General features: G+C 45.5%; 1 protein-coding gene across 2 annotated transcripts in view; it reads right to left on the bottom strand.

Moving 5' to 3' along the window:
- Positions 1-6398, bottom strand: part of CRB2 (crumbs cell polarity complex component 2) — a 30960-nt gene extending 24562 nt beyond the window's left edge. For both annotated transcript variants that reach the window (XM_058038077.1, XM_058038076.1), the window contains exon 1: positions 6302-6398. In XM_058038077.1, coding sequence (XP_057894060.1) covers positions 6302-6374 — 73 coding nt within the window. In that variant the 5' untranslated portion in view covers positions 6375-6398. The remainder of the gene's footprint in view (positions 1-6301) is intronic.
- Between the last annotated feature and the right edge of the window lie 10911 nt (positions 6399-17309).

The raw sequence follows: 17309 nt of genomic DNA, 5'->3' as shown, positions 1-17309 counted from the left end.
CTCTGTGGCAATTAGAGTGGAAGCCCAGGAAACTATTTGCAAAAGAGCTTTACTAGGCAGGAGATATGAGCCTTTGTAGGCTTAATGAGTAACCCGCCCCTGCCCGCACTTTCCAGAGGCCAGGAGCACAGTTTGGGACAAAAAAGGAGTCTGGTGCATGTTGGGAAGGAGCTGCAGCACACTCCATCTGCAGAGAAACTCCCATTTCCACAGAATCCCCAGGCACTGCTGGCATGGCCAGGCTGAGTCACTGCCAAGGCTCATGTGTGGCTTTCTGCTTCCATGAGAAGAACACAGGCAAAATGCTTTTTTGCAAATAAAACTAAACATCAAAGCCTTTGCTATTTCCTGCCTTTCCCACACCTTTTTGTACCTTTTCTGGTTTGGTCCATCATATAGCTCAACCACAGACAACACAAAGCTTCCCTAACAAATGCAAAGGCCTTCCTAGCTACCAAAGACAGCAGTGAAGGAACAGGGAGAACTCTGGTCTGCTCAAAACTCACTGTGACCATGAACAATAGCATTCCATTAATACATGGTTAATGCATGTACTTCAGCAGGACAGCATTTTGGAGGAAAATGTTCCTTTTCTGGAACAGACATCCTGAAGTAACACAGTGCTGCTCACAGGGCATGCATGGAGCAGGCTGAGGACAATGCAGTGTAAATCACAAGAAATGCAATTTATCTAAATAACTGCAAATTATTCTGTGAACTGCAGCTGGCAGCAAATCCCCCACGTGTCTGACTGACTCAGTGGAGGCTTCAGGCACTCTAACAGCACAAACCCCAAACTGCATCACACACTCCCTGTATCCAGCATGCCTGTACTAATGGGGACTATTTCCCAAGGACAGAACATGGCCCTGTGTGAATGTATTATAACCCTAACACTCCTTCCATGGCAGTGCTGAACATCTGGCTTGACAAAGAGCACATCTGATGTTTTTATTCTTTTCAGCCAGCAGTCCTAGGCATACACTTACTTACTGCTCTCAGTTTCAGAATAGATTAATATATGAATGTGAATAGCACATGAATATGCACCAAACACTAATAAGGAAAATGAATAAATTAGCTTTTCCTGCTGCAAAATATAACAACCATGAAAATCAGGTCAAGGAAATCACTGAATGACAAGAGTTTATAGTTTTTCATCAAAGTAGTTGTTGCTGGATTAACAATGACATTCAGAAGTTTTCCCTTACATTTCACAACAAAAAAACAAATTAGTGATATTTGTAAGGGAAAAAAACCCCAGAAGTGTATTATAATAATACCATCCTGCAAGCCTGTGCTGAATTGAAACTGGAGGAGACCACAGCTCCTTTGAAGAACAGTTCCAGGCATTTAGGGGTGGATTAGGAGGAACATCAAAGGCTACCAGAGTCCCATATAAAGCATTCATTGAGCTCTGTCCGGACAGGGCTGGTTTTACACTTTAAAGGTAGCTGACAAAGATTTTCCCCAAACAATGTTTGTGACCTTTTGTAACACTTTAAGGCAAACAAGCTGCATTACCAGGCTCTGTTTTAATAATTGACTTCAATAATCTTATACTTTATACCTGAACTATGTGATCTTGTCAAAGTTGCAAAGATTTTTGACCACAAAAAGTCAAAATTAATGAGAAGTTAGGCAATTACCTCTGTGATTGGAGATGCTGCTTTAGCATTACTCGCTGGCTTCTCTTTTGGGGATTTGCTTTTCACAAGTTTGTCTTGGGTAACTGATAGAGGATGGATGTTCTCAATCTACAGACACCCTGACCTTGTGGAAGCTGCTCAGTGCTGCACTGATAACTACCTTAAAGGTGTCTCACTGATCTCCTGAAATTCCAGCAGGGAAGAGGCAGCACTGGGGCTCTCAGCTCACAGTGTCCTTTGTACTGAAGGACAGATTTTTTCTCTGAGCAGAGGCAGTGGTGCCTACTGGGAATCCCATCCCTGAACCCCTGACCATGCACATGCCCTGCACTGGATGAAAATGAAAATGTACCTTCACCTGTGCACAACTTGTACAAAATGGTCACAACCACAGACACAGCTCCCACAAGAGCCAGGCTGCCAGGATGTTATTTCCTGGCCCAGCCAAAACTGATATTGAGCTTGGACAAGTCAGATCCGCCTCAAGTGGAAAGAAGCTTCCTTCAGATGTTTTTCACCTGTCCTACTCACTACAGCAACTGAAAAACCCCAATTTACAGCCAAGAGGTGAAAAGAGGAGATTCCCAGAGCACCACAACAGTCACAGAGCTTGAGGGATCTCCAATTTCCAAAACCAGGGCTGGTCAAAGCCCAGCCTGGGGCAATTCTCACCAGTCAGGCTGTGCTCCTGCTGCTCATCCCAGCAAACCTCCCACTGGAGAATGATCCTGAGGCCAAGGGTAGAAAGGGAACCCTTCCACCAGAAGGAACCCAGAGCAACACAACTACAAAATGAACTCTGAAGAAAGGAATGGAGAGTTAGGTCTCCATGACAACAGGAAGGCATGTGCTTATATTAGTAAATCCCTGCTGACCTCTGCTGATCTTTCCCTATCCTGGTCAGTGTAAAGGATTAGTGAAAGGGGACACACTTTGGCCTGTTCCCAGGATCCACACAACCAGAAAGGGAAATGGACAGGCTTGCAAAGGGGCTTTCATAGCCACCCTCTCTCTTCCCCACCCCTGCTCACTTTGGAAGGACAGCCATGGAAGAGAATGGCAGGATAAAACCAAATTCTTCTTCAGGAAGCACCTTCCAAGTACCTGCTCAGGGTACAAGGCCTCTTCATGTGCTTCAGGGGCCCAGAGTCAAGACCTTCCTCCCCATTTTTTAAATGGCAGAAAGGATTCTGAGATATATCTGCTGGTTGAAACTAATCATCATTGTTACTGTCTCCTGTTATCATCTTACCAGATCTGATAATTTATGTGAAGCAGGACATGGCACTATGACCAAAAACCACAAACCCTGAAAATAAAGATTAGCTAATCCAAAAGTGGTGCTGGCAATCAGCAGGCAGGACTTCAAGACCATACTGAATAAATGGCCTGACAAAATGCCAGGGATCCCAGCAGTGACAAGAGTGCCTTTTGGAAAAGTCACTTTTAAAAAGAGCCTCCCTATTCATGACTTTGATGTCTCTTAGAGAGTTTTGGTAGGCTAAATGCACAAGCCCAGTGTCTCAGCCAAATACCACCTTGGATACCAACTCCAAGGCATCTCCTCACTCCCTGCACACAGGCCAGATTGCAGTTGTACCCAGACATGGTGTGCCCATCACTTCTCAGGCTGCTTCTGACATTTTTTGTCTTAGTTACTTGAGACCAACAAATTCCACATCACATTTGCACGAGATTTCTGGTGTGACAGAGCTTTTAATGCCAGATATATGCACACAGTCTACTGGTGTAAAATATTTATATAGAATTTACAAAGGCCTAGACCTAGACTTTCATTCATTCAGGCACCACAAGTGTGGCTCAGGTTCTTCTTGTGAAATATGCAGAATATTTACCCCCTCAAAGGAGGAGGATGGTGATTGCTGGCTCTCTGCCCCCCAGCTTGCCCAGTGAATCACTAAAAGGTGCCAAACAGCGGGCACCAATCCACGGGGCCCAGCAGTGCCAACATCATGGCCCAAGGCATTAACAGCATTAGTCACAAATACCACTTCAGGGAATTGAACCCATTCTTACCACAGAACAAGAAGCCAGCTAACTTGTGTTCATTATCTGCTCACTGTTTTACTGCAGATTTGAAGGTGTAACTCCTATTATGTTTCTTCTAGAACTGGGAAGAAGACAGGAGCTGTGAATCCCTGGTTTATGACAGCATTGAATATATTGCCACCGTAACTCTTTGATCTCCTTTGCTCAGGACACCCCAGTATTTTCCCTTAATGAACACTCCTCCAAGCTGACCTTCATGTTTCACATATTCTCTGATCTCTCAGCCATTTTCACAGATCAAACACTGGGACAGGGACTTTCCTGTGTATTCAGTTCACCAGAGTGAGTCACAGGCTTTCATTTCCAATTCTTATTTAAATATACTGACAATGAACAAAACAGCTGGGAAGATTGGTTCTGTTTGTTCCCCAGTTTTGAAGTAAGCCTTAAACTGTCCCTGTGTCCGAGCTAATCTCAAGAGCTGGCATTAGAGCTGATAGCAAAAAAGGCTTGTCTTGCACATGTTCCCCCTCAGCAGGCATCCAAAGCATCTTCCAGGCAAAAGGTATGTGAATTCCTGTGCCTGCTGATGGCTGGAGCTGTGGGAAGAGAAGTGAGAAGACACTCCTTCTGCCCTCCAGAATCTCTTTGAAAGACAAGGAATTAGCTGGGAGCTATTCTATTGTGCTCCCATTACACAGGCAGCAGCAGTAAAAGGGGAGTCACAGGCAGTTGCCCCTCCGGGGTTTCTTTTAAACTACAGGAGATTGTGAGCATCTGCCTGCAGGATGCTCTGATGGGTACACATTGCACCAGGCCAGCTGCATTCTCAGAATTTCCACAAAAATTTTGAACAAGTAGGTTAGGCACTCTCTGCTTCAATGACATTTAGACTCAGTCAATTAGAAATAAAAGAAGTAGTGATATGGTTTCTAAGGGCAAGAAAAGACATTTCTTCATGGCCTTAAAAACCTGCAAGTGCTGCCTAAATAGCACCATTCACTCCAGTTAAAATCTGGTAGAATTCCCCTTGCAAAATAGGAGTAGGTGAAAAGACTATGAAAACCAGCACTTCCCTCCAGCTCTGCTGGCTCCAGCAAGAGAAGTCATCCACCCACCTGCACTCAAAAGAGCACCAAGTTCTCCCTAAAGCAGGCTCCAGAGAAGAGCCCTCTCCAGGAGTGAAAAGCCACAAGTGCAGCGGGCAGAGAGCACGAACCCTCGGAGCCAGGGCCTGGCAGGCACACGGGGGATCCTCCACGGCCCCTGCCCCGCACAAAGCCACCCTAATTGCCTCACACTCCGAACCAGTAGCTATGGTTACCAGATACAAAAGACAGTCCTGCTGCTTCCCTGTGGCAGAGGAATTCCAGGCACTTGGAGCAAACACACCAGACAAAGAAACTGGTACAAGGGAGAGGAAGAATAAAAAAAGAAGACAAAAATCACAACATATTTTGACTTTCACATTCACGGTCTGAGGTGGTCAGAGCAACAGAAATCTTGGGAGGCTTCAGAGGCAAAAAAAGAGACTGTTGGGGAATCAGAGAAAAAGCTGCAAACTTTCTCCAAATCTCAAAAATTACATAAACATCACCTATGAATGCAAGAAAATGCCAAGTGCCACGTTCAGCAGGCACAAGCAGAGAAAAGGCTCTGACTGTATTTCCTCAATGTTCTCCTATTTCACACCCATTTCTTCATGCCATGGATCATACTTTACTTGCTCAGAGGAAACCAAGCCTGACTTGCACCTACAGGTAACAGGCATGGCGGTGCTGAGGCAGGACAAGGAGACCAGTTCAATCCCAATCATACTTTCCAGTAAAAGGCTGGACGTGTTCCTGACATGACCTTATAATCCCTAGATGACTAAAACAGATGTCTAGGCCCAGCAGATCTCTAGGCACCTATTCCAGAAGAAACAGAGATACCTATTTTTCAGGAACATAAGATATTGTAAACAAGGGTGTCAATGGAACCCAAAGATAGCATTGGGAATTTGGAGAATCTCAGTGTACTCAAGCAGATTCTTTGGCTATAAAATAAGTTTTCCGTGTGGGAAAAAAACACAAAACAAAGCATTTCCTCATAAACTCTTTTGTTACCTCATTGCTTCTTGCACTTTGAGGATGGATCTGCTTTTTTCAAAATTTCTAAGTGGAGACACTCCTGTCCTGTGATCTCCCTCCACATTTTGTACCAGATGGATCTGGCACTACACTCCTCAGGGTACCATCCTCTTGTGCTCAGATGTCTCTTTATTGAGCATACAGGATGGAAATAAAGGTCTGTGTTTCTTCTGTGTGGGCACAACCAAAACATTCAGACCTTTCCAATGGAGAAAATGGTTACTATCATAAGAGAATACTTAGTTACATGAATACTTAATTACTTTCAGTTCTTGTGAATAAATGCAAACATACACGTGCACAGGGAGAAAGATGAAAAGAAACAAGAAATAAATAGAAGGAACAACACGTCTAGAATGAAATGCCTATTTATCTTCCTGACAAAAGTTTTCAGGCTACAAATTGAACTGTAAGATGACAATTTGTTCAATATAAGGGCAGGTCACAGATCTGATCAAAGTTACTGCATAGTAGCTGGGTAAGAATCAGGCACAGAAGACAAAAACTTACCCCAAAACAAGAGGAAAAGTGGCAGCAGGAGAGCAGCATGGTACGGCCTGGAGGTAGTTTTCTTTAATTCCATGACAAGTGCAAGAGTGGCCGCTCTAAAGCCCTCCGGGGAGAGCCAGGAGCCGGAGCCCAGCAAGCCCCTCCTGTGGCCACATCACGGTGCGGGGCGGGCTCGCCCCGCGCTGCCGGGCCCACAGCAGCACCGAGCCCGCGGACAGAGCCCGCAGCGGAGCCGGGAGCGCCGGCAAAGCCTGCCTGGATCGCGCGGAGCGGAGCGGAGCAGACTGAGCCCTGCCCGAGCCCTGCCCGCCCCCGGGCTGCTGGACGGGGCTCCCTCCGCCCCTCGGAACGCCGGGACACACCGGGGCTGCTCGCTGTCCCCGCAGCCGGGACAGGGCTCGGAGCCGCTTGGGACCCGGGCTCTTGGGAGGATGCCGAGTTCTGTATCGGCTCCTACTGACCAACTCCACGGCAGGTCGAACACAGCTTCCTGAGAGAAGTGGCTTTGTTCAAAGAGAAATAAGACAAAAGCACTCTGTTTACCCCAAAAAGCTGAGTTAGTCCACATTAACCTTTACTACTGTCTCGCCAAGGTGGGGTGATACTACAGGTCAGGTGAACTCACAAAATGTACAGGAACCCTCTTCCCAATTGAGGAACAGTTACAGAGATCAACAGAGGTGCAAAACCCAGGCACCAAATCACACCACCTTTAGATACATGGGTTCAGTTTTACAAGTGGAAAAAGTTATCAGTGTGCATTGTTTAATGACAGTACCTGGAAAAAGACAGCCCACACTCAGCCGAGACCTGCTAAGTCTCTCTAAATCCACATCACAATTGGATTAAACTAACTGCAATGAGAATTAAGTACATTGCCTCACCCTTCACTAACAACTAAAAATAGAACACAGGTAAGATGCCAGACAAATTCCTGGTTCAAACAAGAAATACGCAAGATAGCAATGCATTGGTGCAGACACACCTAAGCTGTACATGAAGAAATCAGGAGGAAAATTACAGTGAGTAATCTGCATGATCCCAGCATCCTTAAGGGCAGCAGAGGCTGGTGGGATTTGTGCATGGAAATGGATAGTTACTGCAGGGGGTTTACCTTCAGTGCAGTAGCAGAACAGCCACAGCAAGAGCCTTTCCACCACCCAGACTCTGCAGTTCAGGAACAAATGGTTCATCTCACTGTCCTGCCTTGGAATGCTCCAAAGATGATATATCATGTGTTATCAACCTTATCTGGACCACCCTGCCCCCTCTTTCATCTCTGGTGTCCTCAGTCTGTTTTCTCAAGATCAGCCTCAGTATTAGTTTCTTGCCAGTTACCACAACCATCTGGAACTCATTTCTCTCTCCTTAGACTCTGCTTTGGCTGTCAGGAGATGTAACCAAACACTGACATGTGCAGTCTTTCTGCTCACAGTAGTTTTGCCTCACCTGTGTGAATTATGCTCTCAACAATCCACCTTTTCCAACTCCCAGCAAATGCCTATGAATCATTGCACAATTAACATGGCAACAAAGCACCATTCTTAGCCAGGCACTGCTGTAAGTCCAGTAGTGCAACACTTCACAACACCTGGAAAACACACCTAATCCATGGTAATTTATAGCTTCTAGGACTACCTGAAGGACCTGCTCAGCTTTCATGAAACAGAATGAGTATGACAAACCTCTACACACAGAAATGGAGGCTATCCCACAGAGGCTGAGCTCTTGTGCAGCCCTGCTGTTCCTGCTGGGCTGTGTGGCCTGTCACACCCCAAACCCTGGACAGAGCCATGACAGAGTCTGTCACACTAGCCAGACTGAGGGAAGAGGAAAACAATTACATCCAACTTCTTCAAAATAATCAAAATACCTTAATCCATTGTCTACCTGTGAGGACATTAGAATTTAATTTTATCAATGTTCATGGTTGCAATTTTATGAGATTTTGTCAGCATAAATAGCAAACCATTCCTGTGCTGCACCCCTGGGCATACAAAAGCCAATGTGGGTATTAACCAGCTTAGTCCAATTAAAGGACCCTAATGCAACTCTGTTAAGGCCCTGATTTGTTAGGCTTGACTACATTTCCAAAAGAGCACAATTGGGTGGATTTGTTATCTAAAGCATAAGCTCCAAGCCCTTAGTCATCCTTGCTAAAGCCTTGCCCAAACTGGTCATGGTTTGTGCTACCCCCGCATCGCTGCCACCCAACGTCACCATAATCTGCTCTTTAACATAGCATTAAAAGCAGAGCCAAAGGACACAGCTGCTTTCCTTGCTGTAACACTCATTATGGGAGATTTAAGGACAGCATAACAGCAAGGCTTCTATTCTCAGCCTGAAGCAGGAACCTTGGCAAGCCGGAAATGCATGCCATGGAAATGGGGCAGCAGTGGGCAAGCTGGATTAGAGGAAAAAGGAGAAAGTAGGTTGGGGTACTCAGCAGAACCTTCCTGTCCACTTATTCTGCACCTTTCTCTACACTTGGCATAAACCAATCCTACACATCTTTGTACAAAAGTTCAGAGAGAATCATATAGCAGAGTACCTCAGCAAAAGTCTGCTTTTCACTCAAAGAACAATGTACACTCACACGAGTTTCACAATCTTTCCTCACACAGGGCTTAAAATAATCCTGATACTGCAGATTGGATACTGGGGACGTGTGACAGCCTGCAAATATCAGTGGTACAAATAAAGGCATTCCTCTCTCCTGTCACGTGCACGCTGTGACTGCCACAGAGGACAGAGCCTCACCTTCCCTCCTCACTGTCTGGAACCACTGGGCACAAATCTATTTTACTGAATTGAACAATGGAAGCCAACAGCATCAGTCATGATTTTTTCCCAGCTTTATCCTCCAAGGGCCATTAGGCACAACATTACACTAAGCAGTCCATACCAACAGTGGCTGCAGGCTTGGGAAGTTGGGTAAATAAAGAAAAAACCTTCCAGTTCCACTCAAAAACTGTGCCAAATCTGACTCTCTCCTGTTTTCTGACACTGCTGAAAAGTGTCAGGAATATTTTTTTACTCCATAAGTTTTGGAATTTCAAGCCTCCAGACTCGCAGGCCAATTCTGTACACTGAAATGTTTAAACACATTTTGGTGCTGTAATGCTCAAGGGTTCCCCAGAGCCCAATCTCTAACTGGAAATTGGCTCTGTCCTGCTGCCCTGAACAGGCACTGTCCCCACTCTCCCATCAGCCCACTAGATGTCCCTTCTGCACTGCCAAAATCACCAAAGGCCCCTGAGGGAAAGAAATGAATGTTCCAGCAGCCTCGGGGAGCCAGAGCAACTGGACACATCCTGCAGTGCTGCAGAACTGTGCCAGCAGCACCCTGGACACTGCAAGACCTATTGCAACATCCCACAGCGCAGCGGCCAAGGCAGAGCTTGGGCTGTGAGCCAAAGCTTTAAAGTTGCTATTAAAACCTGGCAAAATCACACAAAATGTCCAGTCTTGAGACATCCTAATTACATTTTTTAGACACAATAAATTTAGTTTCCTATCACTACCAATCAGAACTGCTGGCAAGCAAATCATGCTGCCTGATTAACACCACAGTCCTGAGCCTGTGAGACTGGTCAGTCCTGGGCAATGGCAGTGGGAAAAGTGGGCTCAGGGCACAGCAGGAGGGTCCTTGTCTGGGCACTGGCACGGGTGTGCAGAGGTCTGGCACAGCCTCGCTTTCCTGCAGCATGATCATCAGCTTCAGATAAAACTGCAGTGCTGAGGAAGAGGAGGGGGGCAGTCCAGAGGACAAGGGCAGAATGAACATGTTTGCCTGAGGTCTGAAATCACCTCCTCTGCCTTGCAGCACTGGCTGCTTGTTCAGAGATCTTTCTGACACTCCTCATTCCAAAAAAGAGCTAATTGTAAGGACCATAACAAAGATATCCAGCATGTGCAGATAAACCATTCAAACACAGCCAGATGGTAAAGACAAGGCCACACTCCTGCCAAGCTCTCTGAGGAAGTCCCAGAAGTCAGGCTCTGACCATGGGTGCACCCTTTGATCTACAGAGGCCCCGCTGGATGCTGCAGGTCAGCCTCATGCCCTTTGATCCTCTTCCCTGCTTACATACAGCTGCCTGGTGGAGGTGAATCCCTTCCAAGGGGCCTCTCTGGCAGATGGGAGGATGGGAATGTTGATCACCTAACGGGAGACAGCCAAAGCAGCGTAAAAGGGGTCTCAGGCAAGATGTTCTGCAGTAAAATGTTATAGCAGGAAGGATGTGCCCAATACATTGCCAGGATCCGAGGGTGTTTTGAGAGGCCTTTTTGCTGCTGTTTGTGCCACAAACGATCCAAGGCGTTTGTAAACAGCCGCTTCCCGGCGGGGCTCAGGGAGGTGTGGCGCCGCTGGAGGGCAGGGCTGTGCTCCCAGCCCCAAAGCCCGCAGAGGTTGGATCAGCAGCGTTTGCTGCAGAGCTCCACATTGCCAGAGCCCCGGAGCCGGGCTGGGCTTCAGGGGAAAACCGAAGGGACCGACACTCGAGGCTGCCCTGCAGCACAGCCCGGCCGAAGGAACCTCCTCCTGCTGAAGTTTGTATTCCGGGACGGCCAAACAGGGGAGTGGGAGAATAGGGAATTTTGGACCTGAAAAACAAACACATCCAGCTGCACCGTGTGAGTTCTGAAGATGAGTGTAGCCTCCAAATCCCGTCTGACATCTATCTTTGCCATGGAAATTACACCTTTGGATTCTGCATAAAATCGGCAAGTTTTGCCTCATTTTCCTTCCAGCTGCAATCTCTGCTTTTCCTCACAGGCTTCACACACACTCTGCTCAGTAATAAGGCCTCTGGGAAAACTGGACATTGTCACCAGAGTAGGTGACAGGAACTAAAATGGATGCAGATCACAAATGTGCCAAATGTTGAGGAATGAGTAACGTTCTCCAAGATGCCAAAGATGTGGGGCTCACTTTTGTGTATTTGCACCTTAATGAGCACTAAACACCTCTATTATCTCCAAATCTAATCCAGTCAACTAAAGACAGATTTTTCAGTATAAAGGCAAGGGACAACTAGAAAGAAATAGTAGGTGGGGATATTATCCAGTACTTTCAGTATTCTGGGCTGGCACACTCCTGCCTTTCTAGGAAATACTGGAAATATTAGAAAAATACTGAAAGTACTGTTTCACACCAGTATTAGCATTATTACTTCACAGACTGAATGTCCCAGAACAATGGCCCTACCTAACGTGGGTGTGCACAAGTGGCTGGATCTGCTCTGGCTGACAGGCTCTGGCAGGGCTCACACAGCACACGCTGCCATTTTGCTGGGATGCTGAACCCCGGTGTCTCCATCACCAGCCATTTGTCAGATTGCTTAACAAACCTCTTAGAATGACCAACACAGATCTTCACAGAAGTGTTAACAGCATTCAAGCTTACTCTCGTGGTCTCCAAATGAGTATTTTTGTTTGCTTCTACTTGCAGAACTGGACCAGAGACAAGGGCTTCAGCACTTGCCTCTGCCCTGAGGGAAGCTCTGTTCCACTCCTCTTAGCCAGCATGGTTTATGCACATTTTCTACTTCATGTCTCACAACAGCAGGCAAACCAAGCTCCTGCTGGGCTTCTGTCAGAGCAGATATTGATCTGCAGCACAAATGCTTGAAACTCTTGCTCTGCTAACTGGTGTGCTGAATGTGTATAGGATCTCATCAATACGTCTGCAACAAAATCTGCTCAATGGCTTTTGGAAAAAAAAAAAGAATGGTTTCTGATGAGTTTGTATACAAATATTCAAGTGGATGGATGTAGAAACTTCCAAGAACTGCTAAAAGCACCATGAAGCACCACTTCATTTGGTTTACAACCATTTCAGCAAGAGCAAGAATAAGCACCTAAGCATCTCTCTGATGAGGCACACATAAAGCTTCCTATGAGGCTGTATACAAAACATTGAAGTGGATGGATATAGAATCCTCCCAAGAACTATAGGGAAAAACATAAAAATAATTATAATACTTCAAATCAACTATTTAATGCCAATCCAGCCTTGCAATTCACCAATTACATGTATCATTTCTGGAAAGAAACATAATTGACAGCTTATTGGAACACTATCTATTTTATCCCCAAGAAACTTCACTGTATCTAAGCCAGCTTTGTATATACCCCAGTAAGAAGCAGCATCTTGTATATTTAAAGAAGTTTTCCATGCCAAGGCCAGTGTGTCAGCACCATTTGTTATGCTTGAATGCTTTATGAGACAGAAGTCACAAACCTGACAGTTTAACTCTCATTAGCTTTGGGAGTGACTCCATATGCCAGCCCAGCCACACTCTCTGGGCAAATTATGAATGTTTTTGCTTCCAGTTCAGCTTTAGGTGCCCATCTACAACAGGACTTGAGCAAAATTTCCTCTGCTGTCTCTGGGAGCAGAAGGGAAGCCAAAGCACAGACGGCTGAGCCTCCCACAGTGGCAGGGAGCAGCAGCAGCTCAGCCTTGCCCCGGGGTGTCCGAACGGATCACAGTCCTGGCTCTGCTAACTCCACCCCCAGCCAGGCACTGGGAGGTCACGAGGGCCCATCAGTGATTTTCAAAGGAAACCTTGGGCTGAAGGTTTAAACTCCATTTGATCCAAACCCTTTTTTAGTGCATGACTCTGAACCAGGGCACTTTGGATATTTCTGCCAGTCTCCCTTCACAGGAGGTCACTGTGGCAAGCATGCTGGAAAAAACAGGATCCAAGAAGCAGGAAAATCTATTTGGGGTATGTGTGTGTGTCTGTGTGTGTTCTGAGAAAATGACAAACCACTGCCACTTGTAATATAGAGACTAAGTGAAGATTTCTTCAATTCCATTTCTGCCTCTTGTAAAGCTTGCTAAAACACAGCTTCCCTTGGCTTTTGCATTTCCTTTGATTCAGGCCAGACAATGGAGATTAATCAGAGCCCAGTACCCAGTATTTCTGAGATTTTACAGCTTCCTTTCACTTAGGAAGGTAAAAAGTAAATTCGTATGGGCTGTTATAACATTTCCTCTTTTAACTTGGGGAATGATCCAGGCATTTCCCTGAAATCTTGGATGAGTAAATGATTACTTTTAATTTAATTCTGTCTGTCAGAGCTAACCCTAAGTAATCTTGTGCACATTGCAATCTGAACTAACTTCTTATTATAGCAACCAACTTTTGGGAGAACAGCAATGAGAAGAGTAAAGCAACCAAAATGCAGGAGGGAAGGCCAGCAATGTCAACACATTGTGTTTCCCCTTGACACAGTTTCTTCCCATTCATAAGAGGTTACATTCCTCAGACAGGATTTTAAAACAGTGAATCCCATTCGTGGCTATTAACTTCCACACTGAGACACACTTAGCTCCAATTTCCTTTCCCCTCCTAACTTAACCCATTGCCACAACCTGTTACAATCAGAAAGCTGACATTGTATTCCCACCACTCAATATCCACAGAGATAGCACTGAAGTCAAAGGCACAGTTCATCCTCTTTCCATGACTTTAAAGCTCATAATCCTCTGTTACATCAGCCATAAAGACAGTGATTTGTTCAATCTACCCAGCAGACTCTTGTCTTTTTCTATTGCTTTGCAGAGATGGTGCTTCCACTACAGGCACATCCTCGAGGGCTGCTGGAATCTTGCTGCTAGGTCAGAACTGGCCCCTACAATGTAGGAACTAAAGAACTTATTTGAGCAGTAACACAGAGGAATTGCCACAGCAGCAGTGGACACAATGCTTCCCAGTTCATTCATCCATCTCCAGCTGAAATGGAGCTTCCTGGGGTGAAATGAGGTCAGAACAAAGTAAAAGGGAAGTGGAATCTGTCCAACAATAAACCAGGTGTCAACATCCATTGCACAGAGCCTGACCAAGGACAACACGGTCACTCTCTGTTAGCTGTGCTGGGATGTTGGGAATTTTGAGCAGATGTTAATAGGATGAATAAATAGCAGTTGTACAGTCTCAGAATAATAATGTCTGTGAATGCCAAAAGCATATTGATCTCCTGAAGTGCATAGTCAGAGCACCTAATGGCTCTAGAGAGAGCAGGGAAACACTCAGAAGGGGAAGAGGGAAAAAAAAAAAGAGAAGATGCTTCAGATTGGAGAGTTCTATCAGCTAAAAGAGCCTTGGGGCACACAGGGATGTTAAACTGCTGCTGCACAGACACATTCTGAGGGACCCAAGAACACAGGGGGGAAGTGTTAGTGCACAGGAATGGAAGAATGAATTTACAGAACTTGTATAATTACAACAGGTCTAAACCACTTCTAGGTAGAATATTAGAACCAGGAAGAACCTTAAGAGGAAAATAAATCCTTACTGCACTGTCCTGACAGACCAGAACTGTGGGAAAAGCTAACACCAGTGACACAGAGAATGCAGATACTGTTCAAAAGAAATTAAAAGGGAAATTCTTTCAACTTTAATGACCTCAGCTGTTATTAGTGATGCAGATCAGGGCTTTGTTCCAAAAGGAAATTTCGTAGCTAACCCGTAGTGTCTTTTTCAAGTGGGAGACATTGAAAGCTCCTTTTTTGCACTAGGGCTGTCTAACTGGGAAATTCAATTCATTCTCTTTGCTTTGGTATCTATTTATTTCAGCACTACACACACTGTCAGAAGCAAAATGTTATCCTTCACTGCACCTGAGGGCCAAGAGGTCCAGTGTCATATGCTCCATGGAACTGACCCAGTGTTTTCACCCTCTCACAGAGACATGCAGCTCTTTGAGGGAGGACAGGACTCCAGGACAACAGGACTGCAAATTACCAGCTTGGTCAGAGGGGATTTTCTTTTTTATGAGCTATATGAGCTACAAATCAGACCAAAATACACTAACAGAGATATCCTTGTAAAGTTCACTCCCAGCAGTGCCACCATAGGACCATATCAGAATTCTAGCAGCTCTGGTCAATAGTATTATATATCCCCTGAACCACTAAGGACATTAAGCAAACACATTGAAGAGATGAGAAAAGATTCCAGTTATCCTGAGCTTCCCACTCTCTGACCACAAAACCACACTCTCACATCAAATGGGGAATGCAACTCAAGGGACATTTTAATCCTACACCCCTATTCTAATTAATAATCCTACTTTATCAATATTTGATGGAGCTGTTATTGTGCCTGCTCTGGCCACTTCACTTTTCAGAGAATGCTCTGAATTACTGTGCTCGATGCAATGCAGGAGCAATGTGCTCCTTCCAAGGCAGTACAGACTGGAAGCACAGCACGTCCTTTCCTGAGGCCTCTGCAGAAGCTCCTGCTGCAGGAGCAGCCCATGGATGGAGGGGCAGTGCAGCACTGCAGCTGAGCACCAACGGAGGCATCAGGATCTACTGACTCAGCCCTAAGGACCGCTCCCCACTGCTGCCCACTGCGCCACCATCGGGTGGGAAAGAAAATAAACTCACATCCTGAAAACCAAGCCACAACAGACAATGGTGAGCACAACAGAGCCCAGCCATTATGTATGTTGGCACAGAGACTAACAGTTAATAAGGCACAGAACCAATTACAAGGAGAAAAACTCACCGTTTTTTGCAGACAAAGTGTTGAAGAGAAGGAAGCAGACCACACTGTGCTAAACATGCCAGACCTGCCTGGCCCTCACCACAAACCTTCACTCATGGCACAGCCTCACTCATGAGTACCTGACAGGGCTGCTGTTGGATTGCACTTCCACAGGGTCAGGAGGTTACAGATGGACGTGCCATAGCAAAGTGTGAAACAGAAAAAGAATAGAGGAGAGCCCCTCTGTTTGAGGCATCATTCTGTAAAATCCTGTTTGTAGTGAGCTGTCAGAAAAATGCCTCCATTTCTACAGGCTGGGATAAGCACAGGTACTTCACCTCAGAGACAGAGGGTCTGACATCCCCCAAGGAAGGGCTGGGGACCCACACCAGGGAGCAGGGCAGCTCCTGGCACTGGGCAGGGGGAGGGCTACAGCACACCCACGGCTTGGTGTTGGAAGCAGCCCTGGAACTACACTGCTTGCAGGAGTATTCATCCAAATTCTGAGTAGTAAAGCTCCTGAGAGCTGCCAAGTGACAGAATAATGCTTTGGGTTCTTTGTTTCCAAGAGGAGAAAAAAATTGGGAAAGCACAGAAGAGAAACATCCCAAAAGTGAAAGGAACTAAATGTTATCAAGATAAAATGGAAAAGGCTTAATGCAGTCTATCAAAGACTAGGCACCCCTGTCACAACACATGCTACCAAGGTTTAACTGAGCAGTGTGCATTTTGAAGGACGCTCTCACATCTATAAAAGGTTTGGAGATGTTACAACTTAGTCTTTTTGCCAGGAGATACTTTATTAAAATTGCTGTAAACAGTAACCCATTCAAGCAAAGAAAAAATTGCTGTAAACAGTAACTTGTTCAAGCAAAGAAGAAGCTCTTCCTGCCATGAGCTTAAAAGGATGTAAGCCTTCAATTCTGTTTTTGAAGAATGTTTCAGATATTGATTTTTACCTCATACTTAACATAAGTTAGGTTTTCTTCATAGTTCTGGTGCTCAGAGGAGAAAGCAGCAGCATTTTCCTGAGTCTCCTGAATCTTTAAACAGATCTTTTCTAACACCATGTTCTCTGGTTAGATCTTCCCAATACTTCTCCAGCAGCTGTAGCAAACCAAAGTATTTGGCAATACTGAGTTACTCAAATAAATCTGAGCCTTCTCTCTGTTCATAGGTCTCCCTCAGGGCCCTGAGTGGGTTGCAATAGTACAGACAGTTGCTCTAAATAGCTTGGATTCAAACACTCTACTTGATGGTGATTAAATATATAAAATGTTACAAATCCAGTGTTTGAAATGCAAAGGCCCAGGGCACCTCAGCAATGCTTTCCACACAGAGCAATTACAGCACTGGAAGTACTGGAAGTACCATCATGTGATCCAGTCACAAACTACTGATGTGAAGAGAAGGAATCCAGAACAGAAAGGAACGGGAGAAAGTTCAAGAGGTACAATCGATGTTTTCCCTTCTGTGTAAGCCAGTCTTTATTGCAGACTGTA

Source organism: Melospiza georgiana, chromosome 20, assembly GCF_028018845.1.
Source record: "Melospiza georgiana isolate bMelGeo1 chromosome 20, bMelGeo1.pri, whole genome shotgun sequence".
Classification (NCBI taxonomy): Eukaryota; Metazoa; Chordata; class Aves; order Passeriformes; family Passerellidae; genus Melospiza; species Melospiza georgiana.
This window is presented reverse-complemented; position numbering and strand designations above follow the sequence as displayed.